Source organism: Equus quagga, chromosome 7 (assembly GCF_021613505.1).
Source record: "Equus quagga isolate Etosha38 chromosome 7, UCLA_HA_Equagga_1.0, whole genome shotgun sequence".
Classification (NCBI taxonomy): Eukaryota; Metazoa; Chordata; class Mammalia; order Perissodactyla; family Equidae; genus Equus; species Equus quagga.
Genome location: NC_060273.1, coordinates 15,851,709 through 15,879,023, shown reverse-complemented (window position 1 = coordinate 15,879,023; position 27,315 = coordinate 15,851,709). Strand labels below are relative to the sequence as shown.

At 45.1% G+C, this 27,315-nt stretch overlaps 1 protein-coding gene across 7 annotated transcripts in view; it reads left to right on the top strand.

Annotated features, from left to right (window-relative positions):
- The first annotated feature begins 2,947 nt into the window (after positions 1 to 2,947).
- The window catches only part of VWA3A (von Willebrand factor A domain containing 3A), a 55,967-nt gene continuing 31,599 nt past the window's right edge, over positions 2,948 to 27,315 (top strand). For 2 of the 7 annotated variants that reach the window (XM_046665649.1, XM_046665646.1), the window contains exons 1-11: positions 2,953 to 3,068; positions 7,331 to 7,418; positions 7,731 to 7,854; positions 11,680 to 11,804; positions 11,900 to 11,977; positions 13,606 to 13,660; positions 16,216 to 16,314; positions 17,799 to 17,905; positions 26,450 to 26,575; positions 26,897 to 27,005; positions 27,236 to 27,301. In XM_046665649.1, coding sequence (XP_046521605.1) covers positions 7,357 to 7,418; positions 7,731 to 7,854; positions 11,680 to 11,804; positions 11,900 to 11,977; positions 13,606 to 13,660; positions 16,216 to 16,314; positions 17,799 to 17,905; positions 26,450 to 26,575; positions 26,897 to 27,005; positions 27,236 to 27,301 — 951 coding nt within the window. In that variant the 5' untranslated portion in view covers positions 2,953 to 3,068; positions 7,331 to 7,356. Of the gene's footprint in view, positions 3,069 to 7,330; positions 7,419 to 7,730; positions 7,855 to 11,679; positions 11,805 to 11,883; positions 11,978 to 12,138; positions 12,408 to 13,605; positions 13,661 to 16,215; positions 16,315 to 17,798; positions 17,906 to 26,449; positions 26,576 to 26,896; positions 27,006 to 27,235; positions 27,302 to 27,315 lie in introns of those variants that run through there. The other 5 variants (XM_046665647.1, XM_046665648.1, XM_046665651.1 and 2 more) reach the window with 5 other exon arrangements.

The following is a 27,315-nucleotide window of genomic DNA, read 5'->3' as shown; positions in this document are numbered from 1 at the left end:
GCAGATCCCTACTCCCTCTGATTTTCAGATCCGATTTCCCGACCCCTGTAGGGGCCATCCTCTCCCCTTTGGCTTCCCTGAGAGGCATGTTTGCCTAGTACCCATGTCCCCTTCTTTAGTAAAAACAAATAAACAAACAAACAAACAAAATCCAGCTCTTTTCTTTTGGAAAACTGCCCGTTTCCCAACCTCAGGCCATGTGGTTTCTCTGGCTCCAGGGCTGGACGCAGAAGCCAGGTCTGGGTGATTGGTTCAGGAATGGGCATGTCATGTGACAAAGCCAAACCTGGGACTTCGCTGGAACTCCTGGGAAAGAGGTGTTCTTCTATGGTTGCTAAGTTGTGGGGAGAAAAGCTAAGCTGCTGGTGGCCAAGTTTGCCAACCACTCATGAAGAGCCTGCCTAGGAATACAGCCATCACAGAGAAAAGGAAGCTGAGAAATGGAGATAGATTTCCATTAACATCATTTTAGCCTTTGGATCAAGCCATGCCTGAAGCTAGCGCTATCCCTGGAATTTTCTGTTATTTGAGTAAATAAATTCCCTTTTTTCCTTACGCCAGTTTGAGTTGGGCTTCTGTCTTTTAACTGAAAGAATCTTGATACACTCCCACTTTCCTCTTGACATTAAACACATCCCTCACCTTCCGCGTTTTGGCATGTCACTTTAATCTTTCAGTTAGCTTAGGCTTTTACAATAGACAGAAAAAAACTGTTGACTTCAGGCTACTTCTCAACCCAACAAAAAGCACCTCTTACTGGCTTGAAATGGAGGTAAGAAATAAACAAAGCAAAATACAAAGTAATATCTAAAAAAATATATCACACAATAATATTGTGTTAGTCTGTTTGGGCTGCTCTAACAAAATACCATAGACTACGTGGCTTATAAAAAGCAAATGAGCTTGCTGTGAACTTAAGAAATACTTTCAGTTTGTAGGGCCTTTTACTTCTAAAATAAAGTCCCTAGATTCACACATTTTACTTTTGTGTCTTTACCTTACAGAAACAAAATCTCACAGCACGCAAAGATGTAAAACAATGTACATTGAAACATCACTTTAAAATAATTTATTTCTCATAGTTCTGGAGGCCAGAAGTTCAAGATCAGGGCGCCAGCATGGTTGGGTAAGGTCCCTCTTCTGGGATGCCGACTTCTTGTCATATCCTCACATGGCAGAAGGGGGCTAGGGAGCTCTGTCGGCCCTCTTTTATAAGGGCACTAATCCCATTCAGGAGGGCTCTGCCTTCATGACCTAATCGCCTCCCACAGCCCCCACCTCCTTGTACCATTACATTAGAGGTTAGGTTTTCAACATATATGAATTTTGGAGGGACACCTTCAGAACATAGCAAATATATTTTGGGCAATGGGACCAGGTTAGAGCTCCTAAATAAAGACCAGAGATGAGGTGACCCTGATCAGGTTCCAAGAACCTACGGTAAGAGAAAGAGAAATTCCTATTGTGCTCCGATCCCATACATGGGTCTAATCATGAGCTACATAGAGTCTGAGGAGAGCTGAGAAAGATGGCACCTGCACATAGCCTTCCTCTTGGCTGGTCATACAGCCTGAAAATCCTACTCTGCTTTATCCATCTGGCACAGATACACCCAGAATGTGTGTGTCATGTCAGCTCAAGCAGAAAAAAGAAGTAACAATGACTTCTCAATGTTGGATTTTACCTCTTGTAAATATTAAAAACCCATGTATCCAGGAGCAAAGGAAGTTGGGAGGATGGTAAACCATCTTGGGACGTCATGTCTCCAAAAACTGTGTCTCAGAGCTATCCAGCCCCTTCTACCCAGGATTTCTAGGAAGGTGGGCACAAGGACTGCCACCTCTCATTCACGGAGTAGCCATTGGTTGGTTGCTTTCAGCCTCTTGTGACTCTTACCTCTTCTGACTTCCTTGCCTCTTTACGATCTCCCTCCTCTCCTGCCTTGTTGGTGTTGACCAAACGCCTTGGATTTACACATGCTACTCACAACCCATGACTATTCTGCCCGGAGTGACTGGTGGTCGGTAAACAGTTTATTTTGAGGGGTTCTATTGTTTCTGATCGTCCTATAGGAGCCACTCCTGGGGTCAACATTCTCTACCATATGATCACTACCACAAGTCATATGTGTTCTAAACTATAAAATTAAAGGTTCAGAAGGTGAAGACAGTGATTTGTGAAATGACCTGGATAAGAAAAATTAAGTGCAGATCCCTTAGCCACTTATAAGCTGGTTGACATTGGGTACATCATTTCTCTTAACTTCCATAAAAGAAGGATTTGAAGAGGTCCCCAACTATAGGCCAAGGGCTGGTTACATCATAATCACCTGGGGCCATTGTTAAAGATTCATGTTCCCACACTTTACCTCAGTTCTGTCTCAAGCTCCCAGATAGGAATGTATGTATGTTTTCTTAACAAACAACCCAGATGGTTCTGATGGGCATCTGGGTTTGGGAACCACTGCAGTAAATGATCTCTTCCGATGCTAAGAGGTCACTGAGCCTACTGCTACACTAGCCAGGTTTGAGTGGGGCCGAACCTGGGGAGGGCGGTGAGGGGCTGTCAGACATCTCCCAGGGATTGTGTTTGGGGGACCCCAGGGAATCTGAGGAGGAAGAGAAGGTTATCACCTTCCACTCCTGTCACAGGTTCTCTGCTACCTTTCTTCAGTTCCTACCAAAGGAAGGTAGCAGGCACCAGGCCTCTACTGGCCTAAACCATAGTTCTCTGCTGACCCAGAGGTTCTAAAAATAGAAAAGAGGTCCAAATCCTGCTTCCAGGTTTTTGTGGGGGTGGAGAAAAGCAGAGAGGCCTGGGAGAGGTTGTTATCAACAACAAAGTGGTAATTTCTTCCCTGGGGGAAAGAAGGTTTTTCCCTGTCCCTGCCACAAGCTGCAATGGTGCAGTCTGTTACCTTGGAGACCAGCTAACACTTCCCAGCAGGGCAAGCTTCACTGTTGAGTTGCTTAGAGGAACTAGAAGTGGGAACCAGGAAAAGCAGGGTTGTGGGATGACCGGGACCCTTCTCCTAAAGAAGGAGAAATAAATGGAGAAATGCAGGTGAGGTGAGTATCACAAGGGTTGACAGGGTGGTAAGAGAGAGGGTGGGGGAGGCCCAGATGTTAGCCTATGGACTGAGGGAGAAAGATTTAGGGAGCCTGGGGTCTTAAGCATCTACTCCCTACATGCCAGGCATTGTGGTAGGTGCTGGGGGCCCAACAGTAGACAAGGAAGTAATGGGGCTGCTCCAGAGAAGGACCATGATGACTTGGTCTGAGACAGCCAGAAGGCAGCAAGAGGAGGAAACGATTTCCTCCATGGGGGTTGGGGGCCAGCAAATGGGGTTCAGGAAAGACTTTCTGGGTTTTCTTGTCAAACAAAAAGGACAAAGGGCATTTCTAGAAGTATGTCCAACTTGAGCAAAGAAGGGTATGAAATAGCAAGGTGTGTGTCAGTAGGGGTTGCCAGGGACTGTAGAAGGATGCAAGATGGGGTCGAGAGGTAAGCAAAGAACAGATCCTGAAGGAATGATAACCCTTGTGAAGAAGGTTTGACATGCTTATCCATAGCACTGAGGAGCCATGGCAGGGTCTGAAACAGGTAGCAATAAGAACAACTCTGCATATTGGAAAAATCCCTGTAGCAGCAGAACGTAAAGTGGATTGGATGGGGGCAAGACTAGAGGTTGTTTAGCAGTTAAAAATACAAACCCTGGGGATGGCTTTATCCTGGATAAATATTTAGGAGAATCCTAGGTCCAGCTGTTAGCAAACCAGGAAGTTAGCTGAAGGTTTTCTTGTAGCCATTACTCAGGGCGACCTGTCTCCCTTTGGCCAAGATGCCGTCTCGCAAGGACTGGTTTTCATGTTCTCTTCCCCTCCCGAGACCACTCCCCCGGGGAATGTGGCCCACCTTTGTCTATTCTCTCGAGCTTCCCTAAGTACATTTATTCAACACATGCTTTTTAAGCAGCTACTGTGTTCTAGGCACTGATTACACAAAAGGGTTCTAGCCGTGAATGTAACTAAGTCCCTGCCCACATGGATCTTGCTTCTGGTGGGTTGATGGGTGAGAGAGAAAGGGGGAGAGGCAGATAATAAATAAGTATGCGGAACGTCAGATGATGAAATGTGCTATGGAGAAAACAAAGCAGGCTAGAGGGAGGACTATGGGAGGAATCGAAGAAGACCTCTCTAATAAGGTTTGATTTGAGCAAAGGCTGCATCCTGTTCCTCTCTGCCTCCCCAGGACCAGCTCTCTCTGGTACCCAGTAGGTACTCTATAAACTTTCAGGGATGAATGATTGCTTAAGCGTCCTATGCTGAAGTGCTTGAAGATGCAGCCCAGGGGCCAGCCCCATGGCCGAGTGGTTAAGTTCCCGCACTCCACTTCAGTGTCCCAGGGTTTTGCTGGTTCGGATCCTGGGGGCAGATGTGGTGCTGCTCGTCAGGTCATGCTGAGGCGGCGTCCCACAAGCCACAACTAGAAGGACCCACAATTAAATAATATACAAATATGTACTGGGGGGATTTGGGGAGAAAAAGCAGAAAAAAAAAAAGAAGAAGATTGACGACAGTTGTTAGCTCAGGCGCCAATCATTAAAAAAGAAAAAAAAGATGCAGCCCATTTTTTAAATGGTATCCTCCATTTCTATAGTACCTCCTCCATCGGCCCACACAAGTCATCCCAAAGTCCAGCCATGCAGGCCTCTGAATTCATTAAGTGTTGTTAGTCACTCACTGAAAAGAGGGGGCTGGGACACCGTGGGGCGTCCAGGGTCCCTGAGGCATTTCTATTTCCACAGTCTCTGCCACTAGAGTACTGCCAGCAAAGAGTACTGAAGGAACGCCAGTTTTTATTTTTTTAGACATTGCCACATTATCTTGGTGCTTCCCAAAAAGCAAAGCATCCTCTGAATAAACGATTAAAGACCAAAAAGAGAAAAGCAAGTTGCTAAATTATCATTAGGTTATTTAATGATTTCATAAGAATGCACACTCTGAGTTAAAGCTGCAGCTCCGTTTGGAGTGTCTCGCTTGCTGTCTTAGCCAGTATTTTTTTGGTTTCAAGGAACAGAAACCTAAAATGAGCTAGCTTAAGCCAAAATGTAGGGAATTATAAAGAACAGAGTATCTCATGGAACCCAAGAGAAAGTGGTCAGTTCTCACAAGCACCTGGGATCAGTGATTAGAAATTCAAGAACCAAGGCAGTTTCTCAACTGCCTTCTCTCCCTTCACCTCCCCTCCTCAAAACATTGTCTGCCAGTCCCTGCTCTCATGTAAATTACAGTTTAACAGGAGAGAGACACCAATTTTTAAAAATCACACTAATGAATGTATCATTCTGAATTAAGTGCTCTGAAAGAAAGGCACACAGTCCTATGAAAGTTTATATAATACAAAGGACTCTGAAATAAAGTGGGATGCTGGAGAAGACTTCCCTGAGGAAGTGATATTTAAGCTGAAATGTCAAGGATGAGTAGGTTGGGGGAGGGGAGAAAAATGTTCTAGAGCAAAGATAGCACATGATAAGGCCCTGTGGCTAAAGGAACTATGTAGTATTCCAGGAACTGAAGTGAGGGGGGTTGTGGAACACTGGAGAGAGAAGTGGTGAAGTGGGAAAGCCAGAGATGTAGGTGGGCAGCAGCCAGACCATGCAATCATCTAGTGCCATCATAAGGATCTTAGTCTTCTCCTGGAAATCAAGGGAAGCCTTTGGACAGTTTTAATCAGAAAGGAGAAGAGGAGGAGTGACATTGGACTTGTGTTTTTTTAAAGATCATTCTGGCTTCAGTGAAGAGAACAGATTGGATGAGAGGACTGGGGGGATGCAGGGAGGCCCGTTAGGGTCTATGGCAGAGACAACTGTGGCGTGGACACAAGAAATGTCAGTGGAGACAGATAAGTGGAGAGATTTGAGAGAGGTAAAATCAACAAGATTAGGTGATGAATTGGATATGGGGAATGAAGCATCAAGAATAATTCCTAGGTTTCTGACTCAAATAAGTAAATGGATGGTGACTCTTTTCTCTAAGCTAGAGAACAATGAAAAGAGGATAGGTTTGTAGGGAGTTAGAATTCAATCTTGGACATATTGAGTTTGAGGTATTTCAATTGGAAATATCCAGGGTCAATGGATGCATGGGTCTGGAGTGTGAGTGAGAGGTCTGGGCTTTTGACATACAATTGGGAATCATTGGTGTATAGGTGGTAGTTGAAGCCGTGGACAAGGTTAGATTGCCTAGGAAAAGAGGAGAAAGTGAGAAGAGAAACGTATACACAATTCAGCCTCAAGGAACACCGACTTAAAGTGCTCAGGTAGAGGATGATGAGTCTGCAAAGAAGACTGAGAAGGAGCAGGCAGAGAGCAAGAAGGAAGCCGGGAGGAAGCCAGGGATACCAAGGCAGGGAATGACCACTCACTCCACTTTTCTCTGGAGACAGTCTTCCTGCTTCTGAATGTGGCCCCAGAGCTCTGAATTCCGAATTCCCAGAGAGAGAATGTGATTGATCCATCTTGGATACAGGTCTACACTGATTCAATAAGCTACAACTAGCAGGCTGTAGAGACTCACCCATTTGAGTACAGATGCAGTTCTCAGACAAAGAACTCAACATCATCTCAATATTTTTCCTTTCTCCTCCCCCTTCTCGAAATCCTTATGGTCACTTACTGTCCTCTCTGCCTGGTCCAACCTTCACCATACTGTTAACATGCCTTCCTCCTTTTTGTCCTTCAAGAAGGTCACCTTTGCTGACTACGTTACCTGTGCAAAATAGATCCCCTTTCCTGATTACTCTCTACTATATCATCCTGTTTACTTCCTTCATAACACTTTCCACAATTTGTAATTACAATATTTAATTTTTTAATATCAGTCTTCCCCTCTAGAACGTAAGCTCTGCATGGACAAGGACAATATCCAGATCAGTGGTTCTCAGCTGAGGACAGTCGTGCCCCCAGGAAACATCAGGCGATGTCTAGAGATATTTTTGGTTGTCACAACCTTGGGGAGCAGGAATGCTACTGGCATTTAATAAGTAGAGGCCAGAGATGCTGCTAAGCTTCTTACAATGCACAGGACAGCCTCAGAACAAAGGATTATCCTGTCCAAATTGTCAAAAGTGCCAAAGTTGAGAAACCTTTGTTATCTTGTTCACCATTGTGTGCTCAGCATGTAGCACAAAGCTGATGCCTAGTAGGTGTTTGATAAGTATTTAAGGAATGAATAAATTAAAAGAGTTGAGCTGAATGTAGATACCCCCAAAGCTCTTGTCTCTATGCTGCACTTATCCTTATCTTTTCTGGTATTCTTTTCCTTCCTAGGAAAATAAGCAGTGGGTGGTTTTATAATGGCTACACAAACTAGTCATGACTTTCATGGTCAAGATAACAAGTTTCTGGAAAATCATTGGTAAGCATCTTCTCTGATTTTTCAAATGAGAACAACAGTATTTTGCTCATAGGAGTTGAGAGGGCTAGCCCTGCCTTGAAGTGAGACTGGTCAAACGGTCATGGTGTCATCTTATAACTGAGGGCTTCAGTTCTCTAACTACCAGAACAAGAGAATAAAATGTCTTAGGAACCTAGAGCCCACATTTTATCAGCACTCTACGTGAACCCTTCCCAGTTACTGCACAGAAATAAAAATGTTTCTGGAGGCCCTGGCAGCATGGAGTCAATGTCCAGTGCTGGGGCACTGATCACAACACTTTGTGTTTTGTAGCATGAGGAGAAACAATGGCAGAGATCCAAAGAAGCAATTGAATCAGAAGAATATCAATGGACTTGGCCAAAATCCAGACGATGGACTACTGGTTACACACGTCAACCAGACACAGGACTTACTGGTAAAAACCATGGTGTTTTAACTGAGTCACAGTGCCTACAAACCATAGTCAGGGAATGCAGAATGGGTTAAATTCTGGCTATTTCTTTTTTCACATAGGATCCCAGGACTGAAAAAGATTAGCTAAGCATTCATCGCTAATCTGCCTTTAGAAGTGACTGAAGAATTTTTTTACTGTTTCTAGAAATTTGATGGCCTTCTTGGCCATATCATTAAATATTCAGGAGCATGTGAAGACTCTGTCCATGTTATCAAAGCCTAAAGTCTAAGGAATTTAACCTAAAATTCCCCTTCCTGAGATTTGTTTTTCTTTTAGGATTCCTTAAAATCTAGATCCAAAAATCAGTTTCAGTAAGTGCTATTGGAACAAGAGAGTTATGGCAGAAGAATTCATCTCTAGAATATCCAGAACTGTGGTTTTAAGCTGACATTCCATGTGTAAATAAGCTATCTTCCCGAGATGGTGAGTGGGTTTGCCAGAACTCAGAATTCATTCTACCATAGAAACTACTGTCATCAGGGGTTGTCAGGTGCAAGCCTAGCCCCTAACTGTCTATCTAATCCACACTAGAGTTTACCTTTGAAACGATAACCAGTCAGAAACAGTACAGTTTTAATTCTGGCAATGACACAATCAGGAAAATAGTCATGTTTTACTTTTCTCAAGTATTGGCACTTACGGGAAAGCAAGTTTAAAAGGAAATGAGGAAATGTCGATAGAGTCTTGAGACTCTGAAGAATTCTTTCAATGACTTCAGGTGTTGATATGAGTCTTTATTTCATCTAATTTAATATCAAAATATGTGCCTTACCAGGTGTGCCAGGACCACATGTATATTTATCAGCTGCAGCTGAAGCCACAGTGAATAGCAGGGAAAGAGGGAAAGGACTGCCCAACACACAGATCCTGCTAGTCTCTGTGGAAAGCACATAAGTTATCAGTATGCCCTACAGTCAAAACCTATGATGCGTTTAATGGTGGATCTTCAAATATTAATAACATAAAATCCATATCCTAAAACATGATGGATCGTTTCAAAAGCAAGTAAAATGGAAGAAAGGAGAATCCAGTCTACTGCACTCCGCGTCAGCAACCAGGGAGATGGTTGAGTCCTGAAAGACGAGAAGAGTGACATCTAGTGTTCATTCGACGTGCAGCAGTGTTTCCCTAAGTGTGGGACCGTGATTTGAGGCGATGCTGTTCAAGGGCAGGACCTTAATTAGCATAGAATCACATAAGGAGAAAGTCATTCTTTCAATCAGTTCTCTCCCCATCCTTCAGGAAGACAGTCACGGTTTGGTGCCAGTTTAAAGGCTATGGCCTTTAGTGTGATTATGAGCGTGACTTGAGCTATATACTGTGTGGGTTTGAATCCCAGCTTCACCCCTTACCAGCTGTGTGACTTTGGGCAAATTACTTAAATTCTCCATGCCTCAGTTTCCTTGTCAGTAAAATGGGGTTAATGATGGAACCTACTCTGTAGGATTAAATGAGTTAATATATGGAAAGTGCTTGACACATAACAAGTGCTATTTAAGTGTTAGCTCTTATTATTAGTCTATACTATCTAGTTGGAATATAACAGCATTTTCTTTTCATTGTCTTTGTTTTGAGGTTACCTTCTATTTATGACAACCTGAAGGGGAAATAAGGATTACTGTTGGGAACTGTTTACGCAGCAACACTCAAGCTATGCTCTATAGCACAGCTTCACAGGTCCTACAACCCATTTTGCAGGTGAAGAAAGAGAGATGCATGACTTGCCCAGCATCACACAGCTAGTCAATGGAGATGCCCAGTGTAGGGCACTCCTTTCTTCTCTCCCCCTCTTTCTCTCTCCTTTCCTCTGTCCTATCCACTGTAGCTCAGATAGTTTCCAACTTCCTGTCCACCACCTCGCCCACCACAGTGAAAGCCCTGATAAATACAGGCTCAAGCAGAACCCACTTAGGGTTCAAGCAGGTGTCAGGAGCAGGGTGAAGGCATCTCTGAATCTAGACTGGGGTCCCAATGGGTTAAATAGTGATCAGGCCCATTCCACAGTCATCGGATGCTGTGGGGTAGTTTCTCTCACAGTGAGATGGAGCCAGCCTCCCCTTTTGATGCCATTCCACACCTTGAGTGATGGCCAGCTATGGCAACATGTAAGGCCCATCTATATCACATAAACAACTGTGGTTGTCCTGGAAGCTCTTGCAGAATCCTGTCTGATCCAGGCCTTCCACAACTTTCCAGCCTCTTCTCATGTCATGCTACCCTGTATTCACTACACTCCAACCACAGTTGCCACCTTTCTGTTCTGCCAGCACTCTGACCCCTTCCCCACTCTGTGCCTCTGGCTGGAATGTGCATTCCCCAGCTATGCACAGGCCTGGCTGCTTCCTCACCTTCAGATCTCAACTCAGAGACACCTTCTCTGACCCCATGCCAGCTAAAGCGACCTCCTCATCTCCACCCTCATCCTTTGCTATCACATGTCTCTGCTCCATTTTCTTGATAGAACTGTTTTTTTTTTCCTGAAATTATGTACACTGATTTCATTTCTTCTTTATTTTCCATCTACCCACACTAGAATGTTAGCTCCAAGAAGGCAAGAACATTTCTATTTTGTTCACACTGTGCCCCAACACCAGGACCATGCCCACTTCATAGTAGGGTTCAGAAACACCCAGTAGAAAGAGGAAGAAATGCCCGCCTCCAGAAGAGGTGAATAAGGCAGAGTGAACTCAGAGCCTCAGGTCAGCTCACTCACCTTCTGGCTCCCAGAAAGCATCTCCAATGTGGAATGCTTACCATGACTGACTTCAGCTCCACCACCAAGGCCACCTCCCACAACCTGGACTTACCACTATGTAAGTGACACAGGTGTCACTAGGTAGAAGCCAGGGGGTGTAGTCCATTTCATGGCCTGCCTCCTGTGACAGCTAGGAAATGCTTCCCCCAAAGCTTTCGCCCACTGCTCCTATGGCTGGCCTCTGGAATGCACAGGATAAACCCTCCCCTCTTCCATCAGTTACTCAATAAATGTTTGTCGAGGACCCCTCAGCGCGATAGGGAGGCAGAACTCATACACCTGAAAAGAGACAGAGAAAGCAAGTGTGGAAATAAACAAAGACCACCCACAGGAGAACACAGGCAATTTGCTCAGAGCTTGCTCTAGCCAGGGGGTCAGCCACCACCACTTGTGCTTGGCAGGGACTCAAAGGCAGGCAGGGGTGTGGGAAAGGTTTACAGTGGACAAAATGCACGGCCTCAGGTGTGCCCTGAGGGAGGCTGTTGGCACGCAGAAGCTGGAGGTGGGCTAACGAGAGGTATGTGGTCTCTGTCACTGGTTTGGGGGCATATTTGACTTTCCCTGGTTGGACCTGACCTGGAAAAGGGAAGAAAAATAGGAAAGCTGGCAGTCATTGACCGAGTCCTGACCCTCCTGGACCAGTTGCTGCAGAAGCTGTGGTTTGGCTTCATGGGCTGGCTGCTGCAGAGGCTGCGGCTCACAGTTCTCTTGTCACACGTGGTCTGGCCCGAGTGTGTTTGCATATTCAGTCTCTCACAAAGCCATGGGGAGAGGCCCTTGAATTGTCCAGCCACATACTGGGGATGAGGTGAGGGATGGGAACAGGTATTTCCGGGACAAGTGGCCCAGAGCCCAGGCCTCCACATTCTTCTGTGCCCTCAGCAAGTCGAGTTCCTGAACAGACTGCTTTTCAGGTGGGACCAGCCAGAGGTGGCAACCCTTGAGCATCCGTGTGAAAGGAACCTAAGGCACCCTCAGCCTTGCCCTCTCTTTCCAGAGTTTTCCGTTTCACTCTGGCTTCTGTCTTGCAGAGGCTGCAGGGGGACGAGACCCAGCCTTCAGCTCGGGAGGACTCAGAAGACTGGCTTTCAGTGCACAGCTTAAAGTTTGAGAAGCTCACCCTGGCTGACCTGATAAGACAGGGCACCGCCGTGCTGTAAGTCCGAAGCCGTTCCCCGCACCCCTGAGCCTGCAAGGACCCTCCCAACTGCGGGGCCAAGAGACCCCTCTCATAGGTTTTTGCCTCTTCAGGGAGGAGGGCAGCAACGTCATGAGGAAAATACACTTCTCCACTGAGATCATCCACCAATTTGAATCCAAGCTCTCTGAGTAAGTGTGTTTCTCAGGGTCCTCCCAACACTCCCAGAGCTCAAGAACCACCTCATTTCAGCAGCCTGAAAGTAACTTTGCCCAAACAACCATCTCTGTGGGAACTTGGGCGGGTCTCTTCCCACTTCTAGCCCCAAATTCCTCTTTTCTCAAATAAACAGGTTGGCCCACATCAGTTTTTCTCCATCTTTTAAAATCCACGGTCCCTTTGGATGAACACATAAAACCTCACAGCCTCATTTGATGTTTAATGGTGAAGAGTGACCGCTTTCAAAGACAGCTTAGTTGAGTCCATCGTTTTGCAAATGTATGTGAAAAATACGCAGGCTCCCCACTCCTAAACCGGATTTTAGCAGCACATGTGTACATTCCATCGCTCCTGTAGCCATCGACGATCCATGATTACTGATTGCCTGAGGTTTCTTAAAAGGTAATAATAAAAATTAATAGCCAACATTTATTAATGTGTGAGGAATTCTGCTAAGGGCCGCATGCATTATCTTATTTAATCCTCACAACTCGAAATATAGTTTTATTATCAAGCCAGTTAACCAAAAATCAATTGCTAAATGACCAATTTTTATTGGGTTGGAAGGTTGAACAGATTTTAAAGAATTCTGCAATATTTTGGCGATAGGGTTTAATTATGAATCCAGCATTTTAGGGAATGTTCAGCTCTATTCAGTTAACCGATCATTTGGCAAATTGATTTTCAGATAATTACCTTTCAGGAAATTGATTTTTGGCAAATTGACGTGAACAGAGTCCTATTATTATCTTCATGTTGAAGATGATGAAACTGGAGCTCAGAGAGGTTTTCGTACCTACCCAAAGTCACACAGCTAATAAATGGCAGAGTAGATCTCAAAGACAAATACGTCTCATTATGAAGCTCATTCTCAGCTCTATCCATACTCATGTATGCCTTAGGACTCTATCCACCAGCCACTGCCCCTTTGATTGGATATGATTCCATATCCAAAGGTGTTCCCTGCCCTTCTTGAGGTCCCCAAATCCTACCTGACCTCAATGAAGGCAATTCAGTTAAAGTAAAGTGATGAGTCCTTACCTTAAGCACCTGTTACATGCTGGTCTCCAAACAGCCATTGGCATGGTTTGCAATAAGGGAAGTTCAAGACGTTGCCCCGACTACTTACTTTTCGGAAACTAAGTTTTTTGTTCATCAATCCCCGGGGAAGCTGCACTGAACTTCCGCAGTTGTGCATTTATGACCATCTCCACGTGACGGAAGTCTCACCTGAGAAGACACAGCTTTGAGGAGTGTCCTTCCACCTTCCTCATGAGAACGCACGACCCCGTCCTGCACAGGCCTGCCCTGTCTCTACAGCACCCCATGTTCCCCCAAACCATGGTCATTTATAACGTAAACCGTGTCACCAAAGACCAGCGTCCACACACTTATCTCCTTCACAATCCCCTCTGTCCTCCACCCCTGGCAAAACAATACGTTCACTTTTCTTTTTGCTGGATCTTTGTCTTATATTCTCCAAACATCTTAGATACCTTTAAAAAAATTCCTGTCTACGTCTTCCTTCCATGTGTGTGAGTGGCTGTTGCTCAGGGATGAAGCTGACCTTGGGTGACAGGCCTTTCTGGTGTTTTGACAGAGCTGTTGAACTCTATCAACAGAGAATTCAGTGGCTCACAGAAAACAGCAAGAAGGTAACACGTGGATTTCATTCTTTGCCCCCGTTCACTGATTCCATCTATATTTGTTAGACCCCTTTCAGCTGTGAGTGACAGACCTCCAAGTTAAATTGGAGCTAAAATGAGAATTTCTTGACCTACATAAAGGAAAAACCCAGACGCAGCTGTATCCAGGGGCTCAAATGATGCCATCTCTTTGTCTCTGGGTTCTGCTTTCCTCTGGGTCGGTTTTATTCTTGGGAAAGCTCTCCTCAGTCTTGGAAAGATGCTCACCAGCCAGAGTGACATGTGGAAAGGGACCTCCCTTCCTTTCCCAGTACACACTCTCAAGTCCTGGGATTGACTCCCACTGGGCCCAGGGGATGAGATATACTAACTGGCCAGGCCTGGAAGTAGTGCTCACTGCTGGGGAAAACCAGGGGGTGGAGGCTGTGGGGGGAGACTAGGTAAGTCCCCCCAGACCTCCGGGACTGGGAAAGGGAGACAGATGGCTGCATATGGAAAGCCAGAGTGCTGTTACCACAAGGGGAAACAGTCCCGGGCAGCTGAGAACAGCAGGTGTCTCCTAGACCATTTAGCCTCAGACCCACAGGGAGATTTACACGACTAAGGCTGGTCATCTGCACGTAACTTTTCTTCAAAGTTTGATTAAACGTTTTCCCTAGAGCCAGAGGGTAGAAGGGTGATCATGAGGAAATTAACCTTTGATTTGCTTTCTTACTTGTTTTAGCCTGTTTCCTCTAACTGATACTTTTCTAGCTCACCATTTGCTTTCACCCAGGCAGTGTCTGGAGAAATGTTTGGTTGCCACAAATGGGAAGGGAGGTTGCCGGGGAAGCTGCTAAATATCTTACAATGCAGAGGCCAGCTCCCCGCCACAGAGAATTATCTGGCCCAAAAGGTCAGTAGTGCCAACGTTGACAAACCCTGGTGTAGATAAAGAAGAAAAAGGAAGATGGAACCCTAGCCCAGAGCTTCTCAAACGCTACTGTGCAGCCAAATCCCCTGGGGGGAGGGGTGGGCGGGATCTTGTTAAAATGCAGACTCTAATTAAGATGTAAGGCTGGGGTGGGACTTGAGCTTCTGCGGCTAACAAGCTCCCAGGCGGTGGTAATGCTTTTGTCCATGGCCAACCCTTCAGGAACAAGTTTCCAGGGCGTTCCAATTTTTAGTCTCCGGGAGGAGGGGGAGAGTCTGTCTAGCAGAGGAGATGAGGAAGGCCTGGCCAGCCAGTAGAGGGGAAAGCGGGAAAATGTGCCCTGAAAGATGAGGTGGACTCACTAAGTGCTTCGACTTGCCAAATTCTTGACATGGCCAAACTGTGTCATATGCTACTCAGAGTTCAAGAAAGTTGAGAACTTAGATCTGACCATCGGGTTTGGCAGGAACGAGGTCACTGATCACCTTGACCAGTGTGGCTTCAGAGGAGTGGGGAAGTGAGAGCCTAATTTGAGTGTGTCGCAGTGAAATGGGAGGTCAGGAAGCGTTGCTAAAATGGGAAGCAGAGAAAGAAAGTGGTAGCTGGAGGGAGAGATGGGGTCCTGAAAAGTTTATTTCCTTAAAGAAGGGCAACGTTATGGCCTCTGTGTGTGGTGCGATAGATGGGGAGGAACTGATGATCCAGGAGGAGGCATTATTCTGGAAGCAAAGTCCCTACTTGGCAGAAGATCCAGTAATGCAAGTCAAAGGGTTGGCCTTGGGGCTTTGAGAATTGGCCTTAGATAGCTTGTAACAGGAAAAGGCAAAGCACGAGGCACGTGGGGGCGGGTAGGTTGGTAGATTCTGAGTGGAAAGATTTAAAGTAACTCTTCAGTTTGTTTTTTGTTTTGTGAAATTGGAGGCAAAATCACTTGCTGAGAGAATGCAGAAGGGGAAGGCTGGAGGTGTAGGAGGCGTAAAATACGCATCTCTGGGAGCAGAGAAGTGAATTGAACAGGAAAATGAAGTAGCCAATAGTAGGACTTAAGGCAAAAAGCATCAGATGGAACCTCCTGCCCCTAGAGAACTAACCATTTCATATGACTGAAAATTCCAATTCACAATGCAGCTGGAACAGGACGAATAGTTCCGTGCAGAGTCAAACGGCATTGACGCGGAGTTAGCAATAGCTGTTAGAAACGTAACTAGAAACTCAGAAATACCGCTGCAGCCAGCGAGCTTAACGTGTCTGCCTTTGACCGGTAGAGCAGGTAGGAAATAAATAAAGATATAAGAAATGAAATAAGAGAAGCTGATGTAATTAGATAGCAAACTTTATATCTTACAAAGGATGCTTTTTCTATAGCCTCCAAATTTTCTGTAACGAACATGTATTCCTTTATAAGAGTTAACAGTAAATATTAACAACAACAAAAAACTTTTAAAGAACAGGCTGCCACAAAACAGGAGCAGATAATGCCCGGAGCTAAAGACAGGACATGGGGTTTTGCTTTTTCCTCTATCAAACGGGCCTTCTTTCAGCTGCTTCTTGTGGAGGTTTCGAACTTCCGCATCACGTGGAGAGGCTCAGTGCAAGGATTAAGAGAAGCAGAGTTGTGCTGGGTATTTCCGCATGCCCCCTTTGGTTTTAGGCATTTGGCCTCATCAAGGGGGCCAGAGTCGGCATCCTCATTGACGTGTCAGCCATCAACAGCAGTCCTCAGACAGAAGAGTTCCAAAATGACCTCGTGGTAAGTCTCTGGCACAGAGAAATACCTGGAAACACCCCACCGCCTCCCTCCACTTTGTGAGCTTGTGAACTGGCTTTGTTTAGAGCAAATGCAAAGTGAGGTGTTTTACAAAGAACAGTTCACACTTAATTAGCACCTGGCGGTTAAAAAAATATGTTGAGTTCTGCAAAACCCAACCACAAAGGCAGTTTTCAGTTGCAGTGTGAGCTTCTAGTATTCTCACTACCGTAGTCCCTGCTAACTGGATATTGCCTCAAGGGCCCCGGTTCCCTGGAAAGAAGGTGTTAAGATAGAAATCAGTTGGACTGACTCCGGCACAGCGTTGGATGGGCTTCTTGGCCCTTTCCAGACGGAGGAGCTATTCTGGTTTCTTTGACATGTCCGTGACAGAGAAGCCAAGAACTCTAGAGTCACATGACTAAGGTCAAATCCCAGCCGCCTCCACCACTTCTGAGCTCTGTGACCATGTTACCTGATCTCTCTGTGCCTCAGTTACCTCATCTGTAAAATGGGCATGATAACAGTGGCCACCTCACACAGCTGCCCTAGGATGAAAGGCATTCATGCGGGTTAAGTGCTTGGTACAAACTCTGGCATGGAAAGAACCTCTGTAAAGTCTCCATGAAGTAACATAGAGTCCATTTTCTTATGGAAACCCTGGAGCTTTGGAAGGGACCTTAGCAGCAGTAGCTGGTTCAAGGATCTCTTATAGGGCTCAACATGGGCCCGTCATCCAGACTGGTTCCCTGTTCCTGGTCTCAGCAGGTATCAAGGAGCAGGTGTCAGTGCAGGCTGCCCTTCAGGATAAGTCCTCAGGGCCGAGTATCCAAAGAGCCCCCAGGTAGGCTGGTTGAATACTGGCCAGGATAAGGCCCATTTTGGTGGCCTGCAGGTGAAATTTCTAGCTAGCCAGGAATAAGAGGGAGGAGTTACCTTACTGCTGGATATTCACCAGCTACAGCTTGAGAGCATCAAACAGCACGATGTAGTGCCCATTTTTCTGTCCCCGCCTCACAAGCTTTGGAGAGAAACCACTGACCGACCCCTGTCCTCCCTGGGTGCCACAGTTCAGTGCCAAGGGTCCACCCATAACACGCTGAGATGGGTAGCCAGGGTGTTCATCCCACCCGCACTCGTGACCCAAGTGTGCAGCAGCCCTAAGGGCTGCTCCAGAAGAGAACGTCAGTCTGCAGTCAGTGGGGGTGCATGAGGGCACAGCCTTCCAGCGCCATGGGCCAGTCCACAGGCTGAAGGCCCAGGCCCCGCCCCCAGGCTGAGATGGGCAGCCAAGGTGCTCACTCTGTACCCCCATGAAACCCAATGGACAGAACGCAAATGTCAGCTGGGGGCCACTAAGCTTCAAGTGACCCTGTTTGAGCACAGCTCACACCCTGCAGAGAGGGCCCAGCCGTAGAGTGAGAGGTGAAGCGAGGCTCCATGTGGCCCCTGGCTGTGGGAGCCAGAGATGTCCTTTTGTCTGCCAGAGCCTCGTTGATGAGCAGCTGAGCCTCAAGGAGAAGCTGTATGTCCTGTCCTTCGGCACCACCACCAGTGCCCTTTGGCCAGACCCGGTGGAAGTCAAGGCCTCCACGTGAGTGACAGCCCAGGCTTGGCCAGGATGTGTACTTGTTCGTTTTCCTCCCTACGTGTTAGTGTCTGTAGTCCATGATTAAAATGCAAACCCAAGACCCCAACAGATGTGTGAGTCCACAGGGATGATTTGCAAAAGCAAAACACTGGGAGCCAGTAGCTTTTGGAAAAACGGTCACCCTCATGAGCAAACCACAAAAGGAAAGAGAAGACAACCGTGAGCCACCATTTTTACCCAGCAATCTAGCAAAGATAGTTTTACTATGAAAATAATACATGCTCATTTTCAAAAATTCAAACAGTATGAAAGGATAAATAATACTAAATGGATCTCCCTCTCAGCCCAGTTCTCCCTTTCCGCCCAGTGACAGTTTCTTCTATCTGCTTCCATGGTCTCACATACATGCATCTGTGTGTTTATCCTCTTTTATTTTTTTTTATTTTATTTTTTTTATTAATGTTATGATAGATTACAACCTTGTGAGATTTCAGTTGTACATTTTTGTTAGTCATGTTGTGGGTACACCACCTCCCCCTCTGTGCCCTCCCCCCACCCCCCCTTTTCCCTGGTAACCACCGATCAGATCTCCTTATCAATATACTAACTTCCACCTATGAGTGGAGTCATATAGAGTTCGTCTTTCTCTGACTGGCTTATTTCGCTTAACATAATACCCTCGAGGTCCATCCACGTTGTTGTGAATGGGCCAATTTTGTCTTTTTTATGGCTGAGTAGTATTCCATTGTGTATATATACCACATCTTCTTTATCCAATCATCAGTTTCTGGGCATGTAGGCTGGTTCCACGTCTTGGCTATTGTAAATAATGCTGCGATGAACATAGGGGTGCAACGGACTCTTGAGATTTCTGATATCAGGTTCTTAGGATAGATACCCAGTAATGGGATGGCTGGGTCATAGGGTATTTCTATTTTTAACTTTTTGAGAAATCTCCATACTGTTTTCCATAGTGGCTGTACCAGTTTGCATTCCCACCAACAGTGTATGAGGGTTCCTTTTTCTCCACATCCTCTCCAACATTTGTCACTCTTGGTTTTGGATGTTTTTGCCAATCTAATGGGTGTAAGGTGATATCTTAGTGTAGTTTTTGATTTGCATTTCCCTGATGATTAGCGATGATGAACATTTTTTCATGTGTCTATTGGCCATATTCATATCTTCTTTTGAGAAATGTCTGTTCATGTCCTCTGCCCATTTTCTGATCGGGCTGTTTGTTTTTTTGTTGCTAATCAGTGTGAGTTCTTTGTATATTATGGAGATTAACCCTTTGTCAGATAAGTGGCTTGTAAATATTTTTTCCCAATTAGTGAGCTGTTTTTTTGTTTCAATCCTGTTTTCCCTTGCCTTGAAGAAGCTCTTTAGTCTGATGAAGTCCCATTTGTTTATTCTTTCTATTGTTTCCCTCAACTGAGGAGTTACAGTGTCCGAAAAGATTCTTTTGAAACTGATGTCAAAGAGTGTACTGCCTATATTCTCTTCCAAAAGACTTATTGTCTCAGGCCTAATCTTTAGGTCTTTGATCCATTTTGAGTTTATTTTGGTGTGTGGTGAAAAAGAATGGTCAATTTTCAATCTTTTGCATGTGGCTGTCCAGTTTTCCCAGCACCATTTGTTGAAGAGACTTTCTTTTCTCCATTGTAGGCCCTCTGCTCCTTTGTTGAAGATTAGCTGTCCATAGATGTGTGGTTTTATCTCTGGGCTTTCAATTCTGTTCCATTGATCTGTGGACCTGTTTTTGTACCAGTACCATGCTGTTTTGATCACTGTAGCTTTGTAGTATGTTTTGAAATCGGGGATTGTGATTCCGCCAGCTTTGTTTTTGCTCAGGATTGCTTTAGCAATTCGCGGTCTTTTGTTGCCCCCATATGAATTTTAGGATTGTTTGTTCAATTTCTGTGAAGAATGTTCTTGGGATTCTGATTGGGATAGCATTGAATCTGTATATTGCTTTAGGTAGTATGGACATTTTAACTATGTTTATTCTTCCAATCCATGTGCAAGGAATGTCTTTCCATCTCTTTATGTCATCGTCAATTTCTTTCAAGAAAGTCTTATAGTTTTCATTGTATAGATCCTTCACTTCCTTGGTTAAGTTTATCCCAAGGTATTTTATTCTTTTCATTGCGATTGTGAATGGGATTGAGTTCTTGAGTTCTTTTTCTGTTAGTTCATTGTTAGTGTATAGAAATGCTACTGATTTATGCACGTTAATTTTATACCCTGCTACTTTGCTGTAGTTGTTGATTATTTCTAATAGTTTTTCTATGGATTCTTTGGGGTTTTCTATATATAAGATCATGTCGTCTGCAAACAGCGAGAGTTTTACTTCTTCGTTACCTATTTGGATTCCTTTTATTTCTTTTTCCTGCCGAATTGCTCTGGCCAGCACCTCCAGTACTATGTTGAATAGGAGTGGTGAAAGTGGGCACCCTTGTCTTGTTCCTGTCCTCAGAGGGATGGCTTTCAGTTTTTGTCCATTGAGTATGATGTTGGCTGTGGGTCTATCATATATGGCCTTTATTATGTTGAGGTACTTTCCTTCTATACCCATTTTACTGAGGGTTTTTATCATAAATGGGTGTTGGATCTTGTCGAATGCTTTCTCTGCATCTATTGAGATGATCATGTGGTTTTTGTTTTTCATTTTGTTGATGTAGTGTATCACGTTGATTGACTTGCGGATGTTGAACCATCCCTGTCTCCCTGGTATAAATCCCACTTGATCATGGTGTATAATCTTTTTGATGTATTGCTGTATTTGGTTTGCCAGAATTTTGTTGAGGACTTTTGCATCTATGTTCATCAGTGATATCGGCCTGTAGTTCTCCTTCTTTGTGTTGTCCTTGTCAGGTTTGGGGATCAGAGTGATGTTGGCTTCATAGAATGTGTTAGGGAGTTCTCCGTCTTCCTCAATTTTCTGGAACAGTTTGAGGAGAATAGGTATTAAGTCTTCTTTGAATGTTTGGTAGAATTCTCCAGAGAAGCCGTCTGGTCCTGGACTCTTATTTTTGGGGAGGTTTTTGATTACCGTTTCTATTTCCTTACTTGTGATTGGCCTATTCAGATTCTCCATTTCTTCCTGATTCAGTTTGGGGAGATTGTAGGAGTCTAGGAATTTGTCCATTTCTTCCAGGTTGTTCAATTTGTTGGCATATAGTTTTACATAGTATTCTCTTATGATCTCTTGTACTTCATTGGTATCTGTTGTGATTTCTCCTCTGTCATTCCTAATTTTATTAATTTGAGATTTCTCTCTTCTTTTCTTGGTGAGTCTGGCTAGGGGTTTGTCAATTTTGTTAATTCTTTCGAAGAACCAACTCTTTGTTTCATTGATCCTTTCTATTGTCTTTTTTGTTTCAATATCGTTTATTTCTGCTCTTATTTTTATTATTTCCCTCCTTCTACTGACTTTGGGCTTTGTTTGTTCTTCTTTTTCTAGTTCTGTTAGGTGTCGTTTGAGGTTGCTTATGTGAGCTTTTTCTTGTTCAGTGAGGTGAGCCTGTATTGCGATGAATTTCCCTCTTAGGACTGCTTTTGCTGCATCCCAAATGATTTGGTATGTCGTGTTCTCATTTTCATTAGTCTCCAGATAAAATTTGATTTCTTCTTTAATTTCTTCAATGATCCATTGTTTGTTGAGAAGCGTGTTGTTTAGTCTCCACATTTTTGCACCTTTCTATGCTTTTTTCTTGTAGTTGATTTCTAGTTTAATAGCATTATGATCAGAAAAGATGCTTGATATTATTTCAACTCTCTTGTATTTATTGATGTTTGCTTTGGTTCCCAAAATATGGTCAATCCTTGAGAATGTTCCATGTGCACTTGAGAAGAATGTGTAACCTGCTGTTTTTGGATGAAGTGTTCTATATATATCTATTAAGTCCATCTGGTCTAATTTTTCATTTAATTCTATTATTTCCTTGTTGCTTTTCTGTCTGGATGTTCTGTCCATTGGTGTTAATGGTGTGTTGAGGTCCCCTACTATTATTGTATTGTTGTTGATGTCTTCTTTTAGTTCTATTAAGAGTTGCTTTACAAATTTTGGTGCTCCTGTGTTGGGTGCGTATATATTTATAAGTGTTATGTCTTCTTGGTGGAGAGTCCCTTTTATCATTATATACTGTCCCTCTTTGTCTTTCTTTATCTGTTTTGCTTTGAAGTCTACCTTGTCTGATATTAGTATAGCGACACCTGCTTTCTTTTGTTCATTATTAGCTTGGAGTATTGTTCTCCATCCCTTCACTCTGAGTCTGTGTTTGTCTTTGGGGCTGAGGTGTGTTTCCTGGAGGCAGCATATTGTTGGATCTTGTTCTTTGATCCATCCTGCCACTCTGTGTCTTTTGATTGGGGAGTTCAATCCATTTACATTTAGAGTGATTATTGAGATGTGGGGGCCTACCACTACCATTTTGTGTCTTGTTTTCCGGTTTTCTTCAATTTCCTTTGTTTCTCGTCCCATGGTTTAATCTGTTCTGATGTAGAGCTGCTACTCTCTGTTGTTGTCCTTCTACTTATCTCCTCTGCTCTTGGTTTTGTAGCCCCTTTCCTTTTTTGGATTTTTCAGGAATGAGGGTTTTCCTGAGGATTTCCTGTAGCGGAGGTTTTGTGGCAATGAACTCCCTTAATTTTTGTTTATCTTGGAAAGTTTTTATTTCTCCATCGTATTTGAAGGATATTTTCGCTGGGTAGAGAATTCTCGGCTGTAGATTTTTGTCCTTCAGATTTTTGAATATATCATTCCACTCTCTTCTAGCCTGTAAAGTTTCTGCTGAGAAATCTGCTGATAGCCTGATGGGGGTTCCTTTGTAGGTTAGTTTCTTTTGCCTGGCTGTCCTTAGTATTTTCTCCTTGTCGTTGACTTTTGCTAGCTTCACTACTATATGCCGTGGAGTTGGTCTTCTTGCATTGATAAAGTTTGGAGATCTATTGGCTTCTGTCACCTGAAGATCCATCTCTCTCACCAGATTTGGGAAGTTCTCAGCCATTATTTCTTTGAATAGGCTTTCTGCCCCTTTCTCCTTCTCTTCTCCCTCTGGAATACCTATAATCCTTACATTGCATCTCCTAATTGTGTCTGATAATTCTCGGAGAGTTTCTTCATTTCTTTTTAGTCTTGCTTCTCTCTCCTCCTCTGCCTGCAGCAATTCTATATTGCCATCTTCCAAATTGCTAATTCTTTCCTCCATATTATCGGCCCTACTGTTCAGAGCATCTAGATTTTTCTTAATCTCCTCTATTGTGTTCTTCATTTCCAATATTTCTGTTTGGTTCTTCTTTATCGTATCAAACTCTTTTGTGACATAGCTCCTGAACTCGTTGAGTTGTCGGTCAGAATTCTCTCTTAACTCATTGAGAATTTTAATGATGGCTGTTTTGAAGTCATCATCATTTAGGTTATATATCTCATTTTCTTTGGGATTGTTTTCTGTGTATTTGTTACTTTCTTTCTGTTCTGGAGATTTAATGTATTTTTTCATATTGCTTGATGTTGTTGATTCGTGCCTCCACATGGAGATAGAGTTTAGTTGCTCCTTTCACTTGTTTCAGCTGCTGCGGTGGGGGAGCAGCTGTTTATACTACACCAACCAGGAACCCTGTCCGCAGTTGCTAACTGGGCCTGGGCCCCTCCTTGTAGCCACAGTGGCCCTTTGGATTCCCTGCTCTGCCATGGGGGCCGTCACAGGGGGGCTTCAGGCTGCTGGTGCCTACTGTTGCAGCCCACCTAGATGTGCTCTCTCCTTGGGGTCTGCAACGGTGTTATGGGCTTTTCCAGCGGCCAGGGGTGGGATCACTTATATTTGTCACTCCATTGCTTTCGGCACCCACAAAATCTCACTTGTCCTCTATGGGTCGCAGGAGAGCTATTGGCATCTTCTACAGTCTGTGGTTAGTTCACCTAGCTATGCTGCTTTTGCCCTGGGGTCTTCCAGCCTTGTGGCTGCCAGCTGGGTGCCTTCTACTGGTGCTGTGCAGAGGCTTTCCCTAAGGCTGCTGTGAGCCTGTAGGGTTTCCCCCTAGGCTACGAAGCTGGGTCTCTGGAACTCCCCCCAGCCCCAGTCCTCTCCGAGATCTCCAGCTATCCCTAGTCCCACGGGGCGGGCAACAGCAGCTGGGGGTCGCCCCGCCCTCTGGGATTCTCTCCGGGACTCTCCCGGAGCCGTGAATGCTGGGCGTGGCCCCTCTGCTAATGGCAGACAGAGAGTTTTGTCTGCTGCCTGGGCGGAACTCCGGAGCTTCCCCTCCAGGTCGCAGAGCCGGCCTTTGAAACTTCCCCCAGCCCCTGTCCTCTCCGAGATCTCCGGCAATCCCTACTCCCACGGGGAGGGCAGTGGCAGCCGGGAGACCTCCGTACCCTCAGCGACTCTCTCTGGGACCCTCCGGGCGCCGTGAACACCAGGCGGGGTCTCCCCGCCAATGGCGGGGAGAGACTCTCCCCACGGGCTCAGGTGTGCAACTCCAAAGTTTCCCTCTGCGTTTAGGAGTAATTGCGGGGGGTTTAGGTAGGGTTCTGGTCACCTGTTTCCACCGTCGCTCCTCTGTTGTGTGCTCGCTCCTGCCCTAGATGTGTGTAGATCCTCTGGGGGCGTCCGTTGGAAGAAAGCCGCTTGCGGGTACTAGGCTGCTCGGTCGGGGTCGGAGAGTTTTCACCTATTTCCACATCCTCCCGGAGGAAAATCCGTCCACCTTCCGATGCATAGTCGCGTGGGTATCTCAGACGTCCTGAGATGCTGTCTGGATATCCTTTGTCAAGTGATAAGTGTCCAAATAGTTGTAGACTCGAAGGGGGAGAAACAAAGAGGACTACTCACGGCGCCATCTTGGATCTTCCTATCCTCTTTTATTTAAACAGAAACACAAGCATGTTACACTGTTCTCCACCCTGGCTTGTCACCTAATCTTGAATAGCCTTCTCTCTCAGTACACACAGACCTACTGCATTCTTTTTAATGGCTATATACTATGCCACTGCATAGACGTACTACAATTGAACCAGTCCTTTATTTGGGAGTTTCTCATTTGCAGTTTTTTGGGGGTGTGGGGGGAGAGGGAAGGTGTATAAGAATTTCTAATTACTTATGCCAGTAAGCATAAATTTCTCTTTTATGAAGGGAATATGCTTGACCACTCATGTATTAGGTACCATGCTAGGCCCTTCGCACATACAATCTTATTTAATATTTATAGCCAAAACGTGGAATAGGATTATTATCCCCATTTTGCAGATGAGAAAACTGGGACTCAGTTAGGGAACATGCCCAGAGGAGATTCCAGGACAAACCACGTGCTTGAATTGTCCGGGACAGGGTCCCCTTGCCCCGCGCTGGCTGCAATGAGCAGCCCTTTTGAGTAGGGAAGAGCCCAGTTCTGGCAGCACTGGCTTTGAATCCCACTCTGACAGTTACTGGGTGACCTTGACCAGTCCTTTAACTCTCTCCTTAGCAGAAAGAGGCCAAGTGACTGAGAACCCTCACTGAGCTGTTGTGAAGATGAAATGAAAACTAAGTACCTGGCATGTGGCAGGTACTCAGTGAATGAGCGCATTTTTTTCTGAGATTTCCACTCTAGTTTCACCCCTGATCTCCGGAATGCTGGACCTGGAAGTCACCTTGAGATCATCTAGCCAAGAGCTCCTCAACTTCAGTCATTGCTTCCTTTGTGATTTTTGTCATATTTCTGCCACTTGTACTATTATTTGCTCTGCCACTTGCACTATTATTGATTTTTTAAATATCAACTCTATATTTATTATTGAAGGAAACTCTGTGAATATCATAAGTGAGAAGCCCATCTCACTTGCCATAGTTAGAAAGTAGTCATAAAAATAAATACAATGAAAGCAAACAAAACAATGATATTACATTCCAGCTTGAACCTGTTGGCTTGAGAAGGCGCTATGCCTGGGATTTGTTCTCTCTTTCTTGAAAAGGGAGACTCAACAGTTATGTAATAACAAAAGACAGACTTCTGACAGTAAGCTGAGTTTTTTTTTTTTTTTTTTTTTTGGACAGACTGAAAGAGAAACGGAAAGAGCAGAAATCTCTCACTGTACCACGTGAGGTCTTTAACCAAGAACGCACTGTGTTAGGGCGTTTCCCTTCTCATGAGTGATGTGTATCCCAGTCCACGTGGGATGCAGTCCCACAGCCACAGTACCTTCTCTCAGAAACCTCTGAGGGTTAGGGGCTTAACTCGATGCTCAGGCTGAGGTCTGCCTTCCAGGAGGGCTGGGAGGGTGTCTGGGGAAGAAGGAACTTAGCCCCAGACCCTCAGACATCAGTCAGTAGAAGCTCAGGTCCTAGAATCAGACCAGGTCTGAAATCTCAGTGTTGCCAGATGCTTACATTATCACCTTGGGCAAGTCATAACTCTGAGCCTCAGTTTCCTCATCTATAAAATGGGAATAAAGGTATTGCCTCAAGGAATTATTAGGCTTCAATGAGCTCATATCTGTCCTGGGCCTGGTATTTAGTAAGGGCACTGTGATGAGATCGCTGTTGTCTTCTCCATTACTGTCTCCCTCAGCCTCCAGGAACTCAAGCTCTGGGTAAAGAAACTGCAGCCTGATGTGGGCAGCAATCTGCTACAAGCCCTGAAGAAGATCTTCGCTGTAAAGGAGCTGAATTCTCTGGTGACCATAATGGGAAGCTGGTAGGTCTCCTTTGCTAAGTGGGTGACAGACTAAGGAGGCCAGAGAACCAAAGCATTGTTTGAGAAAAGATCATCAGCATGACTCTTCCCATGCACTTGAGAGAATGATTGTGTTCACAGGCTGGCTGTCCATAGATGTTGGGGCAGGACAGCCAGGCCAGGCCTGCGGTCCCTCTGCCCTGCATCTTACACAGGTGACCTGGGACACAGGTGGTCAGTGGGATTCATAAGATGTTCCCTGGGAATTAGCATTTTGCTGTGGAATGTCCTCAGAGGGATTTGACCTGGGGTGCCCCCTTCCCTTCTTCCATCTTCTCCCAGCCCAGATCAGCCTTCTGAAATCCTGTCCGACTACATCCAACAGTCTGTCGTGGGAAGGGGCCTCATCACCCACATCATCACCTACAAATGCGACCACCAGGTGCCCCCTGTAAGTACCCAAGATTCTCCAATGTTTCCCTTGGATTGGCCATGGTGAGCTGGGCCGGTCTTGGAGGACAGGCCACCCTAGCTGTGGACAAGAACATGACTCTCCTTGTGTCTAGTTCTCTCTTTGGTAAGATGAGAAGCGTTGGACAGTTGGGAGGTTCAGTCAAGAAGAAAGCTCTTTAGAGTATTGGTGTGGCCCTACTGAGGGCTGATCTGTCATCATCCCTGCAGGCTGTCCTAAGGAACCTTGCAGAGGCTGTCGGGGGCTACTACCACTGCTATAGCCCAGAGACGGAGGTAAGCCCTTCTGC